We start from the raw sequence: 21,511 nt of genomic DNA, 5'->3' as shown, positions 1-21,511 counted from the left end.
AAAGTGACAGTGTTGTGATTTATTATTAAGGATATCCACACGAGCGATGATGGACACACATGTCACAGCCAATGATGCAAACATCCGGCTCTGGAAGACTTTGGCTACAAATATATACTGCCTGTCTTTCATCTGACAAGGGTCATTTTTTTGAGGCATTTCAAATTGCTCAAATGTATGTGGAAGATTTCTAGATGTTGAATTAAAACAAAACTGCTATTTTCTTTTTCAAAACGGTCATCAGACGTAAGGTTGAGTGTTTCCTGGAGAAATTGATTATTTCCGAGACGGAACATTTGACAGAATATGGGAAGCAATTTAATTTTAGAGTCAAGTGTGACGGCTAGATTAGTACAGCGATTTGAGGGGCAGAAAGCTGCAAACAGCAGAGAACATGCCATTGTCAGAGTTTGAGGAGCTACAGTAAAATGTATACCATTTTCTATTCATAGTGAGTTTATGTTAGGTGTCACTTTGTTTCATTGTAGCAAAAAATACAGATATTCTTCAGAAATGTCACCACTGTATCTTGTAGCTTTCAGAATAAGTGCGATCATGTTTTTATTAATATCTATTGATTTAACCACAACTGGGTAATTCTAATGACAGCTAAACTGTACTGTATTGATAGCACATCATTGTTGTGTACAACAGATTACACAACAATTGTTTAAGTGGCATATTTGGCTACAGAGAGTGTTATTGCTGGACAACAACAAGTCACTGACTGTCAGAGCAACCCATCAGAAGAGGTTGATGTGCAGTATATGACTAACTACACTGCCATCTAGTGATGCCACCCTGCAGAGATAATCAAAGGATTACAAAGAGCAGATGTATTGACTATGGACATGATGCAAACTGCCTTTTTGTTTTTTAAAGCTGACATTAACTAAACTTTTGGGGAAGATTGTAGTAAAACACCTTTATACTTTATTGTAGAAGTCATTGTCAGCAACTATTCTGCTTTACACTACAGTATGATCAACATTTGACTTGTGCTTATCACTGTTTCACCAATGGCTTAGTAAAGATAACAGCCCATTACTTTATTTCTACTTACTGTAAATGAGCACATTAGGACACCGCTGTTTATTTTCTTTCCATTACATGTAAATGAGAGGCAGTGGGAGATGAATGGACTCATAGAGGCACAAACCGTTTGCTGGCCTGAGTAAAGTTCACAGATCCCTCATATACTGATGGCTAACTTTAACCTCTGCGTTCACGGCTCCACTATTTACTTTACTTTCTGGATGCAGTCAATGGTCTGCAGGAAGCATTGGTCCAGAACGAGGGAATACCTCTGAGGAGAAGGATGGAGAAAGGAGTCATTCAAAGCTGGAATGACAAATAGGTGAGGCTGTTTACGTATGCTGTGTTTACATAAGTTTGTGTTTGGTTTGGTGGGTTATTGGGCATTTTGGAATAAATCTACACCTTTATGCGTAATACAGCTACATAAAACAATATTAAAATTGTCTGGGGAAGTGTAATTTATTTGAAAGTGATGACACTATTTAAAAAATCTAATCAAGCAGAGTAGTCACATTATCTGTGACATTGGTTTGTAACTGAAATTAAACAGTGAAATTAAAATTGAACAGCAATGAGAATGAATTCACTTTCAATAGCTGGTAATATCTCAATATCACCTGGCCAAATACAAGCTTTATATTTAATGTTTGAGAAGATGTTCCACATGCTCTACAAAACTGATTCATGAGGTCGTATATTATTAGATTATTTAGATTAAAAATCTCTTTTACAAGAGAGTCATGGCCACGATTAGCTGCTGCCAACTTAAAGCACAACTGAACAAAAATGTGTTAAGTTCAACATTTTCTCTTGAATTGAATGCAGTTAGGGACCATGTATGTCACCTTTTCTCACGCACATTTCAAAAACCTCATAGGCAATCCTGTAAGGCATGCAGTCATGAAGCTTATGTTATCTCATCTGTTCCTACAATGGCATCTCACTCGACTACATTAAAGCGTTCCTCACCTTCTATCCAGGAGGTATTTAACACAAGCAGTTTTTTGTTACTCTGAGCATAAAGGCTTTCTTCATCACATCCAAACTCTGATATTTTTGTCTTGTGGCACTTTTTCTCGCTCAGTCCAATGGGGACCTGCCAATCTCCCACAGGGTCCTGGAAGAAATAGTGCGGTATTTGAAGCAGCACACTAACTCAGCCATGGTTTTAAATTAAGCGTGATGTGGAGGCAGAGGAAAGGTGGAGGGGGGGTTTCTGCTGAAATCCTTTTGGCTACATCGGAAGAAAATAACTCGGATGTTAGTATGAATGTAGAGCGCAGTCCCACCAGGCTACGCACATCCAGGCAACCTTTGGGTTGAGGAGCGAGGCTTGCATTCTGTACATACGTGTGACATGCTCTGGGGAGTCTATGGAGGACTACAGTGGGAGTTTGTGTAGCTTGAGCCCTCATTCATTTTCAACCACTATTCCCACACATCTGGTTTTAAGTCAGAAATGATTAGCAGGAATATTTAAAAGTAATATTGAAATGTATGTGAACTTAACTGGGGTGTTTACTATTTGGCTTGGCCTGTCACACATTTATGTACAACCATCTGGAGCCAAAAAAAACTCATAACTCTAGGAAGGTCATAGCCATGAATGTAAACAATATACTCAAAACATTTGGTAAAGATTGGGTTTGCCTTCCATTGATTAAATTGGACATCCGGATGGCTTACAAAACAGACTGTTGCTTTCTATACCGCTAATGCACTTCAGGTTACCCGCAGAGGAAAACATTTAGAAAACTGCAAGCAGAGAAAATGTGAATCAAACATTTCTGTAATCAGCAGGAACACTTGTCACACCACAGTTAAGCTGAAAGCGCTGCTGCTCAAGCTACTCAAGCTTTTATGTTGGAAACGGCAAAAGCACAAAGGAACCAACAGACACCGTCTTGAAGGGTTCCATAAGGAGAAAAAGACCTAGCTCCGTGTGATGTTTTTTGTGGCAGAGGAGGAGAGCCTGTTTCCTGCAGACTGCTGTTTGTCACATGTGACAGGAGAAGGTAGTGCTCAGCTGGAAGTGAGGTTGAGCAGGGACTGGCTGGTTCCCCTGGTTAGTGTCTAGTCTGGGCTGTCACAGAGCCTGCAGGAAAACACGCTTGGCTTGTCTCATCACGTCATTGCAGAGCTGCCGGTCATGGTGGAGAGTGCTCTTTAGCAATGCCCTCAGCGCCTGTGTTTCCTCCAGCTAAATGACCAACCAGGAGACAACATAAAAGAGCAACATGGACATCTCTGTGCTGCCCCAACATGAGGGGTTGAAATGAGCACTGTCCATAAGCAATATGTCCTTTGCCAGGCATCGTTATTTCCGTTTTCTTGTGAAAATCTTGAGTTGGAAAAAAAAAATCTTGCTTCTTTTAAAATAAGATGTTGACAAATGACAACCAATTTTTAGGACCATCTAACAGTTCCTGTTGCTCGGCGACTCCTGCCACACTGGTGCTGAGGGAAACTGCTTCTGAGGGGCGGAGTTCTGAAAGCAAAAAACAATATAGAAATGGTATATTACTAATAATGCAATCAGGGAATTGAACATAAGAGGAAAAATGTCCAATCTATTTGATATAACTGACCTTGGCATACCAGTTTTACCCTTGCTGACTGCCCAGTCCTTACTTTGGATCACATTGTGTTGACTCCAGCTGCTGTTCGAGGATCCTGCGGCGCTCCTCCTGGTTCATCTCTTTCTCTCTGGATTATTTAAGCAAGGATTTGATTAGAAATGAATCTAAAATGATTATATTCCTTCATCGATGGTGACTTTAGAGATGCACTAATGAAACTTTAGATGGACATTGATAAATGTACTAACTCGTTAAATAATCTTTTAGTTGCAACACACAACAACCTGCAGTGCTGGATATCAAGAATCCATGGCTCTGCAATGTGCTTGCATTAAGAACCACAAATTTAAATATTTTTGGGGTGGTGAATCATAGGCATAATTTTGATGTCTATGATGCACAAAAACATGCCCCATGAAAATGTAATCTCAGAGGTTCAGCGTTTCTCATGTGAATAATTTAATAGAACCCCAAACAAACAAACTCTCAGAGTCTCATATCTCATGGAGTCTGTCATTTTCAGCACCGAGGTTTTTATAGTCATTACACTGGGTTGGCCGGTTATCAGAGTGACACATTTATTATGTAGCAAATAGGGTAGGGTAGCATTGTGTCCACTTACTTGAATTCTATACTGCTTTGCACAGCAGGCAACACCAGTTTATGACCAAATTTAGAAACAGAACTGCAAAAATATTAAAAGACATTACTCCCTGAAAAACAGGCATCACACAAAATGGGTGACTTGTTGTTCAAGATGTCTCAAAAAACAAGTTCACTGTAACAGTTAGCAAAAAAGAAAGATCTGTCAGGACTAATTCCACTGAAGTAATATGTTATGTATTCATATCCAATGATAAGTTGGCATAGGTTTCATTACTGTACATACCCTGAACATGTTATTATTTTGTCAATGTCTCCCTCTTCAGGCGGAAACCCTGAACTGCAAAGTGTTGTCTTCAGGCTGGACTGCCTCTCCATGCTCTCCTCCTGCAAACATTGATTTTATATCACAAACTTATTTTTTTTTAAATACTGCAAGGTTTTGGAGGGAGATATATTACAGTTGTGTTCCATGTGCAAGAATTCAAATACAACATTTCCTTGCGTCAACATTTTACTATGGTCATTACCATAATTTTACATTTAGTTTTTTTACCTTGACAGAAAGCTGCTGTATTTTGCCCTCTAGTTCTTTGATTCTGGCCTCTCTCTCAGCAACTGTCTGTCTAAGCCTGTGGATAGGAGCGTTGTGCAGAAAAGGCTCGCTGCTCTGCTGTTGTCTTGACTGGGTCTCATTGCTCTGTTCATGTTGCTGTTGGCCGAGCTGTCTCAGCACCTCCTGCATCTGCAACTGCTGTTTCTGCATGAAATACAGGAGGCGGTCATTGTTAAGAGCAAGGTAAGGCATAGGCGTATCACATAGATCTTTCTTTGTTTAGTCTGTGACTCATTTTAACTTTTAAATGTGATGTGAAAGACCTGATAACGTATTGTTTTTCTTCCCAATAACTGTGGGGTTTCTTATTTCCTTGTCTGATAAAAGGGTTTAATGACAGAGGGTGTGGTATTCAAATGATGTAAAGTCCCCTGAGACAAATGTAACATTGTTGTTATTGGGCTATATTAATACACTTTGAGTGATTGAATGTGTTTGTCTGTACTTAATAAACCATTAGATGGATAAAACCTTTTATGCCTTTAATGGAGCATTTGCAGCTAAACCCAGAAAAACCATGTGACACCTTCCCCCTTACAGAGCTACAATATGAAAAATATTTGTGTTGCTGAAAACCTTTCAGTTCACAGTTTTCAATGCTTTTCTGCAGTTGACAAAGGTCCATTCATTTTGAAACATGTACATCTACACTTGGCACTACTTTCAGCATGACAAAATGTCCTAACCTCTTACAAGATTTACTGTAGAACTGAGAAAAACACAATTTTTGTGTGTACACATATTAGAAAGATGCACCTTTAAGTTTACTCTTATAGATATTCTTCTTTTGTCTAATAGCCTTACCAGCAGGGCATCCACAAGCTCATTATCATGTTTTTCCTTTTCCAGGAGGGTGGAGATCTTGGCCTTCAGAGATTTTATTTCGGTAGAGAGAGATTTGTTTCTGGCTTTAGAGGCTTCCAACTTTTTCTTCACATCCTCATGGTCATTCAGGATGGCCTCATAGTCTGCTGAGATCCTCTGGAAGAAAAGCAGGGTCTCATCCACAAAAACTCATATTCAAATTAATTGACAATAAATTATACATACCTCAAATGCCTCCCTCTTTTCCTTTTCCATGGTGCGGATGTAGCTGAGGTTCCTCTCTTGATGAAGGGTTTTCTGGAGGACTTTCTTGTCAAAAAGCTCTTCCTCCAAACTCAGGATGCTTGGTTGTCTCTGCTGAGTATACTGGTTCAGCTGCTGCTCCAGGTCCCGAACCTGTTGCACAACACCCAGTTTTGTTTGTGTTGTTGTTTGTTCTATATGTTTTCTTTTTTATAGTGACTATACAATATATTTTTAACGCTGTTAAGTCAATGACTTAACTTTGAGGTGGATTGTTATGAGTTCCAGCTTACCCTTGTCTGAAGAGCCAGTATCTGCTGCGAGCGACCTCTAAAGCTCCCAGGGCTGTTCAGTAATTGCTGAAAGTTGACCTCCTCTCCAATCTCACTGGTTAAAACCTACAGTACAGTTCAAATAGTCAATGCTGATTAATCATATCAATGAGAGTAGTTAAACTTGGTATATACAGAATAATTCTACCTTCTGAGCTACTTTAAGCTCCTGTTTGACGGATTGAACCTGGTTTCGATACTCAGTTGCTTTCCGCTGGGCAGCTGCTAACTTTTCCTGAAGAGATTTCACCATTGGATGTTCCTGCTTTTGTGAACGGATGAATCGAGATTCAGACTAAGATGCCATCATTACAATTAGAAAGTTATGGTGAATGTTCACAATTATTCTTACCTCACAGTCATCATATGTCTTATGCTGTGACCTTGTATCAATCTTTTGCCCAGGTGGAAAGAGCGCCAAAGCCGCCTGCAGCTATAGAGAACAACATAACATACATTTATAGTTTAAAACAGTGAGTGGCGAAGTGTAAGGAATTGTGTGAAATCAATCTGCAAATCCAATAAATGTTGCAATCAAAACAAAACTATGCTACCTCCTTCTCAAGATCTTTGACTCTGTTGCTGTTTTGCTTGGATTTAATTTTTTCCCGCTCAATTTCAGCATGAAGTTCTCTATTCTTCTTGGACAGCTCGACAATCTTGGTGGCTGCGATATCCCCTGCCAGCCCTGATGTGCCTAAATGGAGGAGAGGTTAAGTCACAAGGAAGCTCTGATATAGCCATAATTCTTATATTACTGAGGTGCAAAGCTTTGGTGTTTTACCTGCTAAAACCATTCGCTCTTCTTCCCTTTTCTTGTTCAGGTGTTTAATTTCAAAATCTTTCTCACTCAGTAGTTTGAACAGTCGACCATTTTCATCCTTTAGCTCCCTCAGCTGGTCTAGCAAAGGTTGTTTGTCTTTCTGCAGCAGTCTATAGGGAGGTCATTAAAAATATACAATTGAACCACTCAATGATAATGAGTGGCTCAATGCCAGTATAAAAACATGATTCTTCACCGATACATAGGTGACATATAATGAATACTTATTTATAGTGTTGTGTCATTAATAAAGTTCCAAAACAATAAAGAATATTACAACAAAATATTTTTTAGCCAGGACTCACCTGTGTTCGACATTGTCTGACTGAATTCCTTGCTTAGATAGATCCAAATCATCCTGGGTTCCAATGACATCAAGCTCATCTGGTCGTTTCTCCTTTTTCCTATCCAGTTTTCTTCTTTCCTGCTGCCTTTGTAGCGCTTGGAACTGAAGTCTCATGTCATTTATTTCATCCTCATTCTCCATGATCTAAGACTTATACAATAAGAAAAGATCATTCAATTTATAAAAGGTGAAAAATAGTTTAAAAAATTCCAGAAATTGGTTAAAGTAATATCGTGGGTATGTTGGACCCTCTGGATTTTAAATGAATAGATTTGGCATTTTTTCAGTTTTAACTCATTCAAATAACACAACTGTACATTTACGAGTTTAGCAATTGGTAGTTCCAAATCCAAGAACTTCTTTGAATAAATGCCAACAAAGGTTATCTCTTGTGAGATGTATAGTAAACATGAGGACATCATATCTTAATAGCCCCCACAGATGATGACTCCTTCTTGTTGCACAAACTCCATGACTGTCAGGTTGTTATTAATACACTACACTGACCTATATTTCAAAGGCACGAACCTTAAAAGACTGAAACTGACAACTTTAAGCAAAAGAAACACATTATGTTACATTACGTAACGAGCGATTAGCAAGCTTCTGTTGATGTTGACGATAATATGACTGCCTGTGAATACATCGATGTTAGGATTCATTCGAGTCTTCAAACTATTTAATAGGTAGTCTTCAGTTAAATTGTAAAAAGCTAAGAAAAATGACTCACCCGTCGTGTACATGCGTCCAAGTAACGTCTTTTTAAATACATTAGAAATACCCTTCCCCTCTGATTGCGACGCTACTGTGTCCATAGCAACGGCACTCTAGAGACGTGGGACAAGATCTCGCGAGAGCAATAATGTAGCTCTGGGAACAACATAGCAGGTAACAGCAGGTAACCCCAAGGCCAACACAGTGCTCAACCAGACACATTTGTCTGTGTGATTTAAAGTGTGATGAAAAGTATTTCTCCCATGTGAATAGTATTACTAAGCAATATCTTAAAAGTCCACAAGAGGGCGACATACTTTAAAAAGCGAAGGGTGTTTATAAGTCTCAATCATATGCAAATACACACAAGCACATTTATTGTGCTGTCATGGAAAATATGGGTCTCTGGTGATTTTTGAACTCTTTATAAATAAAAATGGCAATGGAATCCTTAATTTGAATTATTTTGATTAAAACAAACTACACTGCCAGGCCAACAAAAAGGTCACACTAATATTTCGTTGGACCGCCTTTAGCTTTGGATGTACGCATTCGCTGTGGCATCGTTTCCACAAGCTTCTGCAATGTCTCAACATTTATTTGGAGTTGCCTTCGCCTTGTGCGTATGTAAATGCTCTTACTTTCACTATTAAACATAGCTGTGAGTTCTACTGTTGTTTTTCTACGATTTGATTTCACCAAACCTTTAAGTGATCGCCGATCACGATCATTCAAGATTTTTTTCGGCCACATTCCTTCCTCGAAGATGATGTTTCCCCACTGTCTTTCCAGTTTTTAATAATGCGTTGGACAGTTCTTAACCCGATTTTAGTAGTTTCAGAAAACTCCTTAGATGTTTTCTCTGCTTGATGCCAATAATTTGACCCTTCTGAAACAGATTAACATATTTTCCACGACCACAGGACATGTCTTTCGACATGACTGTTTAGCAAATGAGAAGCTACTGTAACTGCTTAGTTACTGTAAATCCAGGTGGTGACCTTTTTTTTGTCCGGGCTGTGTATATAGAGATTATATAGTGTAACCTGATAAGTATCATGTGACATCATTGCACAAGAAGTGCAAAGTCACAATGCCACAGCATTGAAGAGCTTTTTGCCACTTGCCAACAGGAAATGAATACATTATTTCAAGTTCTGATTTATTTATTAGTTATTATTTATTTATTAGTTATTAAGTATTTCATTCCCATTTATCTTAGGGTGGGACAACAGGAAAGTATTTTAAAGCTTGATAGTCATAAGTCCAGGAATGCAGAGCAGTTTTAGTTGTATCAATGGGCGAGGTAGGTGAATGTTCAAATGTGTAATGGCTTTATGATGGGAAATTGTTGACACCAGCACAATAAAACGATGAGTAAAAATGTCCCAATTACAGGGAGTATCAAACAAGAAATATCGACATACATACAAGAAAAAACCTACGTAAGGTTGGCTCCACATTTATAAAACTAAAGCCTTCTTCCATTGATACCTACATGAATGTTTCAATATTCACTTTTTGTTTTTAAACGTTTAGAGTTATGTTGCTGGAAGCTATGGTTTGATGTACTGTTGAGTTATTGTTTAAGGCATAAAAGGAGAGGTGTTCCTCACAAAGATTGTATTCTATGTTTCTGAGTGTATATAATAAACTGGGAAGTGAGCCTTTGTTGGCATTTGTTAGGAATATTGTAAAATAGTCAAGACATATGTTCAGTGCAATACGGAGACTTTTCAAAACAAATATAGACAAGTTCAGTATTACAATACTTTTTATCTTTATTTCCAGGAGGAAAAAAAAAACAATATTTCCTGCATTTCACACAACATTCAAAACTGAACTTTGTGAATAACTTAACAAGGCATCTATATAAGCAAATCCCAAAGTAGGCTTAATGATCAATAATAAGTGTGCAGGTGAACCTCAGTTAGTTTAGCTCATATGTCCCACGAAGATTTGCCAATCTTCTGAAACATTGGACCACTGTGCATCACAAGATTATGACAGAAATGTGAAGAAAAGCAATTGGCCTTGGCAATCAATTTTATTCCAACAGGAGACCTTTGTGGTTTTGTTTCATGTTTTCTTCCTTTTTAAATTTATGCGATGAGTTTATAAATGTGTGTGATTATCTGATACTGTGGTGAGTCGCAAACCTTTTGTGACCTCGTTGTTGTTGAAACACAGGCCATATGGTCTCAGGTTTGAGACCATATGTGGTCCAAGCCTTACTATAACTATACTCCTTAAGCATTCGGATGTCCGTTTAAAAAAAGAAAAAAAAAGTGTACCAAAGGGCAATCATTTTCCACTCAACAAAAATCCTTACAAAAGTACATCAAGTTAAATCGCTGGTGTAAGAAAGAAAAAACAAACAAACAGAGAGAGAAGAGTCAGATTTGTCAGGTTGTTTTAAACTATAGGCTTAGGCTAGTCGTACTTTTTTCAATTTTTCTTCCCAGTGGTTTTTGATTTTTGAACACACATACTTCTTCTGGAAGAGCTATAAATAACAGGTGGAGTTAAAACACTCCAGAACAATCATGGGTTTGCAATTATCATCACTAAAACCATGGCATATGTGACATGGGACAGCCTGCTCAAACCTGCCTTTTTATAAATAGCCAAGTTAAAATCATCGCTTTTATTTAATTCACTCAAACCCCTTAAACAATTGACAGACCCTTAATACCAAGTTGTACACCAGACATTTTACAAAGTGCAGATGTTCCTCGAATTGTGTGAAAAATAAAAGATTCAGAAAATCTCATGTTGATGATGTTGTGACAACAGTTACACACAATTTTGCTATGCTGATCAGCGGAGTATCCCTCACAATGAGGCGATCCTTTCAGCAGGACAATTTGAAATTGAGTAAAGGAACCAAAAGTCAGTTGAGTTGGGTCGATTCAGTGGAAATTAGGTATTAGAGGATAGGCATTAGATGTACTCAATTGGTTAGACCAATTTACAGTAGAGGTGAGCTGCTAAAGGGGATGTGTGCATATAAAATATATCACACATCTGTAAAAATAAACTTTCAACACACCTTAACATGAAGTCATATTAAGGGATATACATTTCCATCATGTTCACTTGTTTTGCAAGGCTTTCTGTTCTTCTCTGGGTTTTACAATGTAATCCTTGTACATTGAATATATAACCCCTGAAAACAAAGACACAAAAAGGACAAGTTACAAATGAACCCTTACCTTCCACTCAAAAAGTGTATAATTGAAAAGCAAAATTGGTGATAATGTAACCAGACACAATCCAGACCTATTTTTTTAAGGATACAGTTTAAGTCCAATTGTAATTCAATGAAAAAATGTAAGCAGTGTCTAATCAGATACACAATGACACAAGATACATACCAATGGTCATGGCTCCAACCACAAAGCCTTGGGCAGCTACACGCATGTGAATCAGGTGAACTGACATCTTTGTGTCGCCTCGATTTTTCATTTTCAGCAGTCTGTAAGCCACAATGGCAAAGAATCCAGCCATTCCTGCAATTAGAAAAAAGAAAGCTACAATTTACTTTGATAACTTAAACAAACTTTAACGACGACAAAAGTATTAAAGACGGGGAGCACTCAAAGGTACTATGTGAAATAATATATTTGTGGATAATTCCCCTGTGTTGTGAAAGTGCGAATTGACCTTAAAACGGAGAACTTCCCTGACTTTCTCGGTAAAAGAAGCAAGCCCTTTTTGCCCTAAAAATTTGTGTTCAAGCTGCCTATGTCTAGCATCTCCATAGATCCTATAGTGGCTACAGTGTGTAGCTAACGTGGAAATCACAGTCTCGAGCGGATAACTTACACACACTTCTACTTACACACCGGGGACACATTTATGTATAAAAGACATCAAAAAGTGCATTTTGCATAATAGGGGACCTTTAAGGCAAATGATGTACTTACCCACTGGGACAAATGGATTCTCCTTTGCTTTTCGCATGAACTTGGATTCATTCTCTTCATAATCAGACATCTTGACTAAGTAGGGAAAAAAAGGAAAACAATTGTGACTTGGAGGTTAAAGCATTCCAGCTCCTTCATTACATGATCCATCCTTTGTTAGATTCATATAACCTGCAATGTTAACCTATTAGAGTTTGAGGTTAGCTTCATTATTTAGCCTTTATTAGTAATCCAAGCTTGTTTTCAACTCAAATGTTCAGGTAGATCACATGTTCATTTCACATGAACTTCTAAAGGTTAAACATGAAGGACAGAGGGAATACACGACCTTTCATGCATTCATGATTATGCTCTGCATATTGTAAAACATGTACAAACGATTGTGTTATGCTAAGTAGTACTATTTTGTCAACATAGTAGAAACACCTGAGATAATAAACTAAAAAAGTCCAGATAGAGGATTTACACGACGGAGGATTTACGGTTTTACCTACAGAGAGAACATCTATTATTCTACGCCATAGTTTTCAAACAATGTCTTACCTGTTTAAGGGTTGTGCCGTCAATTGAATCGCCTGCAAACAAATTGTCCCTAAATGTTCAGCAGTCTGAGATCGCACGTACAGTAGAGGAAGTAGTGCCGGCTATGTGATGTAACTACCGTCACACGCAGGACTGACGTCAGCGGTGACACGGTGTGTGATGTTCAATCACAAGAGAAAATTGTAAAACATAGGATACCACTTTAAAATGAAGTTCTGAATAAGATTTCTGTCGGTACAGGCAATAATTAAGTTAACATTAAGGATTATACAATATAATGTTCACTCTGGCTGCATAATATATGCTCTTCTTATCATATGCGTCTGATTATGCTCAGGTTACAGTGCAACAGACAGATGATGGTAGTGAATCCGATGTGTCATGAACGCAGCAGCAGTTGTACAACCTACTCGGAAAATCAAAGATAGTGAAACAAATGACGGATACAACTTCCTGTCAATTAACCGTGTATTTTGTTCTGCAGCTCTAAGTGTAGCAGCACATATTACAAATGAACTCTTATTTAATGTTAAACACGACATGCACACACACACATACACACACACACACAGACACTTTGGGTTACCACGTTGGTTTGCTCCTGTGTATGATCCCTTTTTACATTAGTCCCTGACTTAGTGTTGTTTTAACGAAGATGGAGGTAGTTGGGGTGAATACTCTTGCTTTACGTGAGGCTCTTTGAGAAGATGTAACAGAAGGTTCATATCGTTCAAGTTCTCATGGCTGCACGTTTCTGAACATGCTGGATCCGACTTAGGACAACAATACAGAAACATTAAGCTACTTCTAATAATAATGACCCACAATTTTTTGTTTTGTGAGACACTTCACAATTACATTAAGTGATACAAATAGGGGAACTTCCGATTTCTTCCTGAGATGCTCAAATATTGCCACCCAATTCAAAATTTAGAAACTACTTATTGACACAAAAATACTGTAGTTCCTTTTTTGAAGAGCTGATTAAATATTTGGTACCTACATAACAAACCTTGAAACGTTCTTTTCAGAGCATCTGCAGTGTGTCCTTTCTTGAAAATCAGAACAGCTTTGAAGCCCTAATGAGCCTGAAGTATTTCCTTGATGCAATTATGGACTATCAGGTCCCACTGATCATGACCTCAGGCCTTGATGAGTACTCTAGATTAAAGTAAACAGACAAAGTAGGAGTGCTGCAAACAACCTTTATCTTCCAGACAACCTTCTGAGCACGCTGTTGTTTAGTGTTATGTAGTACCATATCTAAGTGTAGCATACTTCTTACTGATCCAACACATATGTCTTTGCTGATCTGGGGAAGTAATATTGCAAATGACCAATTCATGTTTTTACCCTAGCTTTTCACTTTGCCTTGTACCCAGATAGGGAAATAGCACTGACATTCAAAGAACTGTCTAAAGTAAGTCGCATCAGGCAATAGGAACAAGCCTGAATTGTATCTATTGTCATGTCTGTCACCAAAATGACACGCAAAACACTTTTTTTGTTGTTGCTAAAATAGATATCTGATAGATCAAGGCTAACCTATCATTGTAGCTGCACCGTATACGCAAAAAAAAAAAAAGTCTTAAAAGCATAAATAAAGCAACTTAATGTTCATACCATAGACAGACTATAGTTTAGATGCATTTACAAACTGTGATTTTTGTCCGATCAATTTATATGAGTTACTGTGAAGCTTTGAATGCCAGGTACCACAACCAATGGCTGATCTTTTTTCTTTTGCATACATTTACAAGACAGCCTCACACAAATGATTCGCTTGATTTAAAAAATATATATGCATCTTTGCATCTGTGTCTTTTGCTTTGCATTGACTTTATGGATGAGTTTGTATGTAGTCACTTTGAGTAAAGGAGTACACTCTGGCACAACTGTATTGTTGGTTATTGAGGGGGTGCTGTATGAATGAAGTGTTGGGTTATTCAGAGCAGCTCAAATATTTTTGCATGATTTTGCAGTTGCTCTTAATAATGCTTTTAATTCACCGAAAGATCACATAGTATGAAGTTGATAGAATTTTGCTGGAGTAGAAACAAATTACATTTTCCTTGATTAAATAAATTATAAAGTGACATGTTTGTTGCTCTACATGTGAAGTGTAATGTTTTTTATACAATCAGATTTGTTTCAACAATTACATTCAAGTACTTCATTTGGGTCTTACCTTCTAATGTAGTTATCTGCCTTGTAAAAAGTTAAGATAATATATAACACTTTTTCCGAAAAATGTTGGTTAAGGATGTTGATTATTCGTTTTATTTCTGAATCACAGCAAAAATACCATGTCCTAAACGGCATACAATATTTGTATGCCATTGAGTTTAAAGTATGAGTGTAGGAGCCAATTAACACTGTGGGTATAAAGGTAGGAACCAATGTTTGTGTTTAGAGGTTCCATCGGAAGGCGAAATAGTTTTTGATTGCTGATGGAGGAAATTCACCTTCAGCAAATCAATCGAATTCCACCTGAAGGTTTGTTCACGATAATGCAAAAGCAAAATGAAATAACAGCTGCACTTGTTCAACAGCAACCTTTACTGTCTCTACCAGCAAGATAAATTCCTATCTTTGATGGAGACCTGTTTCAGTACAAAGCTTTCATTAAAGGATTTGAACAAGGAGTGGAAAAGAAAGCCAGCAAAGTTGATTGCTTGTACTATTTAGAACAGTTCACAAAGGGACAGCCACAGGAACTGGTCCGTACCTGCCAGCACATGGCTACATTTTGGCAAATGGTCTCTTGCAAGAACATTTTGGGAATGAGTACAAGATTGATGCTGCATACATAGGAAAGGCTCTAGCTTAGCCAACAATAACAAATGCAGAAGACATTAAAGCGTAACAAGCCTATACTTTATTCCTGCGTGGATGTGTTAATGTAATGGAAGAACTTCAGTGCATGCAGGAGTTGGATTTGCCCTCCAATATGAAAATGGTTGTCTCCAAGTTGCCATACAAACTGCGGGAACAATGGAGAAACGAAGCTCATAACATCCTGGAAGCCTCAAACAACAGAGATAATTTCATTGACCTGGTCAAATTCATTGAAAGACATGAACGAGTCATTTCTGATCCGATATTTGGAGACATCGAGGATTTAGGACATAAATCAGTTACCAGTTCACTGCTTGGAGTTCTCACTCATTTCAGGCAGGAACCTGTGGCATTCATGGGTGACATACAGGCTATGTTTCACCAGGTCAAAGTCAAAGAAGAAAACAGAGATTTTCTCTGCAGGAAAACTGCTGAGGCTGTTGAAGTGGTTAAGCAACATTTCTATGTGGATGACTGTTTGATGGGCTTGGGGTCAGGGAAGACAGTGATACAAATGGTTGAAGATCCTAATGCTCTCTGTAAAAGACGGGAGATTTGTGCTGGAAAAATGGATCAGCAATAGTCGGGCAGTTTTGCAGATGATAGCAGAAGAGCAGAAGGCTAAGGAGCTAAAGGACCTGGAACTGGATAGAGACAATCTTCCTCTTGAGAGAGCTTTGGGACTATTTTGGTGAGTCGAGTCAGACTCCTTTAAGTTTAAGATGAAAGTGAAACAGCAGGCTCTAACCAAATCAGGTTGATGCCAGGGTGGAGAAAGAGGAACACATGGCCATCGTCAAATAGTATGACAACATATATGTAACCCTGATCTGTGCAGTTGAACCTCAAGACAAAGCTCAATGCTAGAGCAAGTCAGGCAAAGCCTTTCTGGAAGTCAACAGGCCACACATTGTGAAAGAGGACAACACATTCATGGGGGGGATAGACTTCCTAGATGGATGCATTGCAAGTTACAAGTACCACAAGACTCATATTTGTTACCAAACATAAATAAACTCTCAGGCTGATGTATTCTCAAATGGAGAATAACTCTACCATTAAGGCCCAAAGTGACATACAGTATATGTCACTTTTCAGATCTCTGACAATGGAGGGGAGGGTTATTATGAAAGTTTTTTTTTTCTGGGGCTGTATATATTTCTCTTGGAGGAGCTCGGCACGGTAATTCAAGATTAGTTGACTTTATAAAAGAGAAATGTTGTTTGGAAATTCAAAATATGATTCAGGGATATATGTTGATGTTGTAATATAAAACCATCATTGCAACACATGTTGCAACACAAATGTCAACACGGTACATGTTTCAAAATAAGCGTAGAAGTAACTAAAGAGCTGAATTTGTATGGGATGATTTTCACTTCACAGTCACACTGTGAATGTTTTACAAAGACCACTGTTAACTGCACCCACAGTGCCACCCTATGGTTACAATCTGGTATTAAAAATAGAGGGGCACGTTGGGCAATGGAGAGGCTATCTTGACCCTTTTTCTCTGCCAAAAACAAGACAGATAAAAAATAAATATACATTAATAGACATCTTTATTTGCAGTGTACTAACAAAACATTGCATTATTATTTTCTTGTTTTTGTCAGAGTACTTTTTTGTATAGCTGTTCATACTATATTATCATTGGTGCCAGTCCCAAGTATATACGCAGTTTCATGTTTAGCTGACCTGTGAGCACACATGCCGACCAGTAAAGGTCAGGCATTGGTCAGGCTTGTCCCTGTTTTTATCATCTCCAAATATGGTGTTTCTTCAAACACATTACAGGACATTCAAAAAACCCGATTACAAATGGGTTATTCTTGTCCATATAAAAGCATGTATTTTGTTAAGAAATATCAGTTACCTGCAGCGGAAATTTGTTGTGATGTAACAAATGCAGAGAATATTGACCTTTAGTTAGTCAAATACAATTGCATGTCACATTGCGAAAGTATCACATGTTTCCATCAAGACAACAAATCCATTAAATTCAGCAGTGTTTTCACTTTTTGGACTGTGCTGAACTGTATTTGGATATTTAAAAATGTCAATTCATATTCACCATGCCCAGCTGTCGTTATGTGTTAACTGCTTTTGCAACAACAGCAAAAAAGAAGGTTTAAAGACGTTATACTGTTATGTTGCCTGTTTGAGGCCATATTTTGTAACACACCAATGATTTACTTATGTTTCATTCAGAAAACCATGTGCTTGTTTTTTTTATTACCAGTTAATTGTTTCCTGCTTAAAAGGGAAAGTATTGAATGTTCAGTTTCTTCAGTGGGACAACTGATCCCACTGGAAAAGGGAGGAGCAAAAGTCAGTATATTATGAACGATGTTCACCTCAACTATCACACCCTGTTTGTCTTTCAGAGGAATCAGTCATGGGGCTGCTGCTGCCGATTCTTCTTGCCTTTCTTGCTGCTCTGCTGGGAGGGCTGTACCTTCTCGGGGTTTTTCGACAACAGAGAACAGGAGAACCCCCTTTGGATAAGGGGCTCATACCTTGGCTGGGTCATGTCTTAGAGTTTCGCAGGAACACATTAAATTTCCTGGAGAGGATGAAGCAAAAGCATGGCGATGTGTTCACAGTGCAGCTGGGAGGGTGTTATATTACATTCCTTCAGGACCCGCTTTCGTTTGGATCAATTGTTAAGGAGAGTCGAGAAAAGCTGGACTTCAGTAAGTTTGCTATTCAGTTGGTTTACAGAGTGTTTGGTTACGAAGCTGTGGAGGACGGACACACAATTCTCCAGATGGCCAGCAACAAGCACCTCAAGGGGGATGGTCTGGAAGTAATGACACAAGCCATGATGAGTAATTTGCAGAACCTAATGTTGCACAACATAGGCACATCTGCAGACCAAAGAACCTGGATGGATGATGGGTTGTTTAATTACAGCTACAATACTGTCTTCAGGGCCGGCTACTTATCTCTATTTGGTAATGAGCCAAACAACACAGAGGGAAATGACACAAAAGCCAAAGAGAAAGACCGAGTTGATTCACAAGCCTTATTTTACGAGTTTCGTAAATATGACCAACTCTTTCCCAACCTGGCCTACGGGATCCTGCTGCCAAGGCAAAGGTTGGAAGTAGAGAGGCTAATGGGAATTTTCTTGGACAGTGTATCAGTGCAGAAGATAAAGTCAAGGGACAATGTTAGTCGGTGGTTGTGGGACATTCAGCAGTCCACAGAGGAGAAGGGTGTAAAGGAGTCAATGATAAGCAGATACATGTTTGTGCTTCTTTGGGCCTCTCAGGGCAACACAGGGCCTTCTGCATTCTGGCTGCTCCTTTTCCTCATGAAACACCCAGAAGCCATGGCAGCAGTGAAGGAAGAAGTAGATAAAGTTCTAAAGGAATTTGAGCAAGAAGTCCAACGTGGTGGCCCTTTAATAAACCTGACCCGTGAAATGCTGATGAAAACACCAGTCCTGGACAGTGCTGTAGAAGAGACCCTCCGGCTCACTACTGCACCTGTCCTCACTAGAGCAGTGATTCAGGATATGACACTCAAGATGGCTGATGGACGTGAATACTTCATACGAAAGGGGGACAGAATGGCAACCTTTCCTTACAGTGCCGTTCACATTGACCCAGAGATCCACCCTGATCCACATGCATTCAAATATGACCGCTTTCTCAATCCAGACGGGACCAAGAAAACAGATTTCTACAAAGCAGGGAAGAAGGTGAAGTACTACAACATGCCCTGGGGTGCTGGGGTCTCCATGTGTCCTGGGCGTTTCTTTGCTACCAATGAGCTGAAACAGTTTGTTTTCCTCATGTTGGTTTATTTTGAGTTTGATCTGAAGAATCCCGATGAGAAGATACCTGAAATCGACTTCAGGCGATGGGGCTTTGGATCAATGCAACCCGACAGAGATGTTCAGTTTCGATACAGACTCAGAAATTAAATGAATCAATGGTTAATATCTTTCTGATTAAATGTTACCTGACATCACTGTTTATTTTTTTTGACAATTATAGGAAAATTGTGATTCTAGTATTAAGTGCAATTTGTGTTTTCATACCAATAATGTGATAATCACATTTTGAATATCATTACATGTCCATACAGGGATGAGAAGTAAAAAAGAAAGGGCCGGTGTTATCTAGCTTCTGTGTTATGTAGGTCATGCACTCGATTGGAACGTCATTCGGCTTGTTCCAATAGAAGGTCAAGGTTGGGTTTTATTCTGAAAGGTTCCAACCTCAAGTTAGACATTTATTTCAACTAAATATCAACACTTCACATATAATGATTGATGATTAATGTGACTGACGTAGATTCAATAACATTTTCCTTGACACTGAACACTTGAACTGGGAACTCTTTATTGTTTTACATTACTCTAAAGACATTGTAATGTCTTTACAAAATCTGAAATGTGGTTTCATATCTTACATTTATCTTCCTAATTACAAACTAAATGAATTTAGCAATACAATTCTTAAAACATTATACTGTTTTTACAAGTTGGTGGTGGAGGAAGTGGATTATGGTGTTGATTGCTGAACCACAGAAATAATATAATGTTCTAAACTGTATAATATACCATGTTATGCCATTCAGTAATAATAATGGGAATAGATATATTGCTGTGTTGCCAAATTTTATTACATACATATTGTGCTGTTGTAATACAAAACGATGATTAAAATACTCGAGTTGGGAAAAAATGACAACATTACTTATTATAATAAATGCTTTCGTTTTATAAGGGGAGGTTTGCAGTTTGTGTTGTTTTACTGGTCGAGAGAACTACTTGTCAAAGTTGTTTTCACAACTAAATTCCATTTAAAAACGGCCAAAAGCTGACATTTTGGAGAAAGCTGAATTTCACCCTACATTCCAACTATGTTTAACAGATGCTTTGATGTGGGTCGACCACTTATTGTTGTTTATTGTTTTGAATGGAATGCCCACACAGAAACAAACTCTTGCATACATCTGGTCCTGATGCTTTCCACATGTCTCCATGTCATTACAAGGAACTGATGAAAAAAGGTCCCAGGAACAAAAAACCGTTGGATAAGCCTGCAGGAAATACTATTGTAAACACAAAATAATTACTGCCATTGCCAAACTTGGCTTTTATATTATAATATTTCTGGAAGCATTAGTGAAGGTTGGCTGATGCTAACATTAGATTAGCTATATGTGGGCTTAACAGTTGATGTTTGTGTGTGTCAGCTCAATTTGCTAGTTTTGCATACTTTATGATTTATTTGTTTTATTTTCAGTCAAAGTAGATGAAACAAAAATCAACATTCAGGTCAAAGATACATATATCGCCTTGCAACCAAACATATAGCTACTTTTAGTATCAAAGAAAGTTATTCAGCATTAGCCGAAATAGTTAATTGTAACAACAACAACAACATTGCAAGGCAAGACATATACTTAACTACTAGCTAACTAAACTTTCCTTCAACATTTTGGACCCATGCGGTTACACTTTGTTTGGATTATCAGATAGCCTCTTCCCCAGCTGCCCTTGTATTTACACAACCCCTAACACACTGTTTTAAATTACTGTAGCTCCTATTCCAAGGCAATATTTAATCAATGCTAGCAAAATATTAAGCCAGCCAGTTCACCAATCATGATGAATCAATATTACCTGTGTGGTGCCAGTCCCAAGTTCCGATGTGTCTTCAAGAGTGCCAAATTGCTGGGTAGTTATAGTTACAAATACATTGTGGGGGGTTTATGAGAGTGGGGCTCTTGTGTGTGTATCTGGAAAGAACAACGTGATTAATTTAATATTATATATTATTTTATTGTATAACACACAGTTCCTGGTTTACTGATATCATATCCGTAAGAGTAGTGACGATCAGAAACTATATAAGTTTCATGCTGATAAGATGTGTTGGTAGATGCCTTGCTTATCTTCATTACATGTTGAAAGGTTAAGGTTTAAATTGAATGCTGATCTGAACAGTTCTGAAGAGTTCAAAATGTGATTTCCAATGTTTGTATTTGAAATCCAGTACCCCAAAGAGGATTTTTTAAAAGTTGGTTATTTATGAGCAAAAGCTCCTGACTTTACTTTACT

At 38.1% G+C, this 21,511-nt stretch overlaps 3 protein-coding genes across 6 annotated transcripts; 1 reads left to right on the top strand and 2 right to left on the bottom strand.

The window, feature by feature from the left end:
• On the bottom strand, positions 1 to 9,134 carry ccdc13 (coiled-coil domain containing 13). 4 transcript variants are annotated; one of them, XM_063886643.1, is made up of 14 exons: positions 8,824 to 9,134; positions 7,365 to 7,555; positions 7,021 to 7,169; positions 6,791 to 6,933; positions 6,589 to 6,669; positions 6,385 to 6,501; positions 6,198 to 6,302; positions 5,887 to 6,057; positions 5,641 to 5,817; positions 4,777 to 4,980; positions 4,507 to 4,607; positions 4,240 to 4,302; positions 3,627 to 3,744; positions 1 to 3,526 (listed from the first exon to the last, which is right to left on the bottom strand). In XM_063886643.1, exons 2-13 carry the CDS (start codon positions 7,544 to 7,546, stop codon positions 3,666 to 3,668), a joined length of 1,572 nt encoding a protein of 523 aa, XP_063742713.1. In that variant the 5' UTR covers positions 7,547 to 7,555; positions 8,824 to 9,134; the 3' UTR covers positions 1 to 3,526; positions 3,627 to 3,665. The 4 variants fall into 4 exon arrangements, with proteins under 4 accessions (XP_063742713.1, XP_063742715.1, XP_063742714.1 ...); XM_063886645.1 differs by having other exon boundaries at positions 6,385 to 6,498; XM_063886644.1 differs by lacking the exon at positions 8,824 to 9,134 and adding an exon at positions 8,136 to 8,789.
• A 741-nt stretch (positions 9,135 to 9,875) lies between these two features.
• On the bottom strand, positions 9,876 to 12,802 carry higd1a (HIG1 hypoxia inducible domain family, member 1A). The gene is made up of 4 exons (XM_063885942.1): positions 12,592 to 12,802; positions 12,049 to 12,123; positions 11,497 to 11,631; positions 9,876 to 11,288 (listed from the first exon to the last, which is right to left on the bottom strand). Exons 2-4 carry the CDS (start codon positions 12,116 to 12,118, stop codon positions 11,215 to 11,217), a joined length of 279 nt encoding a protein of 92 aa, XP_063742012.1. The 5' UTR covers positions 12,119 to 12,123; positions 12,592 to 12,802; the 3' UTR covers positions 9,876 to 11,214.
• A 5,005-nt stretch (positions 12,803 to 17,807) lies between these two features.
• LOC134866467 (7-alpha-hydroxycholest-4-en-3-one 12-alpha-hydroxylase-like) lies at positions 17,808 to 20,175 on the top strand. Its single transcript, XM_063886671.1, has one exon. It carries the CDS (start codon positions 17,828 to 17,830, stop codon positions 19,361 to 19,363), a length of 1,536 nt encoding a protein of 511 aa, XP_063742741.1. The 5' UTR covers positions 17,808 to 17,827; the 3' UTR covers positions 19,364 to 20,175.
• The last annotated feature ends 1,336 nt before the right edge of the window (positions 20,176 to 21,511 follow it).

Source organism: Eleginops maclovinus, chromosome 6 (assembly GCF_036324505.1).
Source record: "Eleginops maclovinus isolate JMC-PN-2008 ecotype Puerto Natales chromosome 6, JC_Emac_rtc_rv5, whole genome shotgun sequence".
NCBI classification, from domain to species: Eukaryota; Metazoa; Chordata; class Actinopteri; order Perciformes; family Eleginopidae; genus Eleginops; species Eleginops maclovinus.
This window is presented reverse-complemented; position numbering and strand designations above follow the sequence as displayed.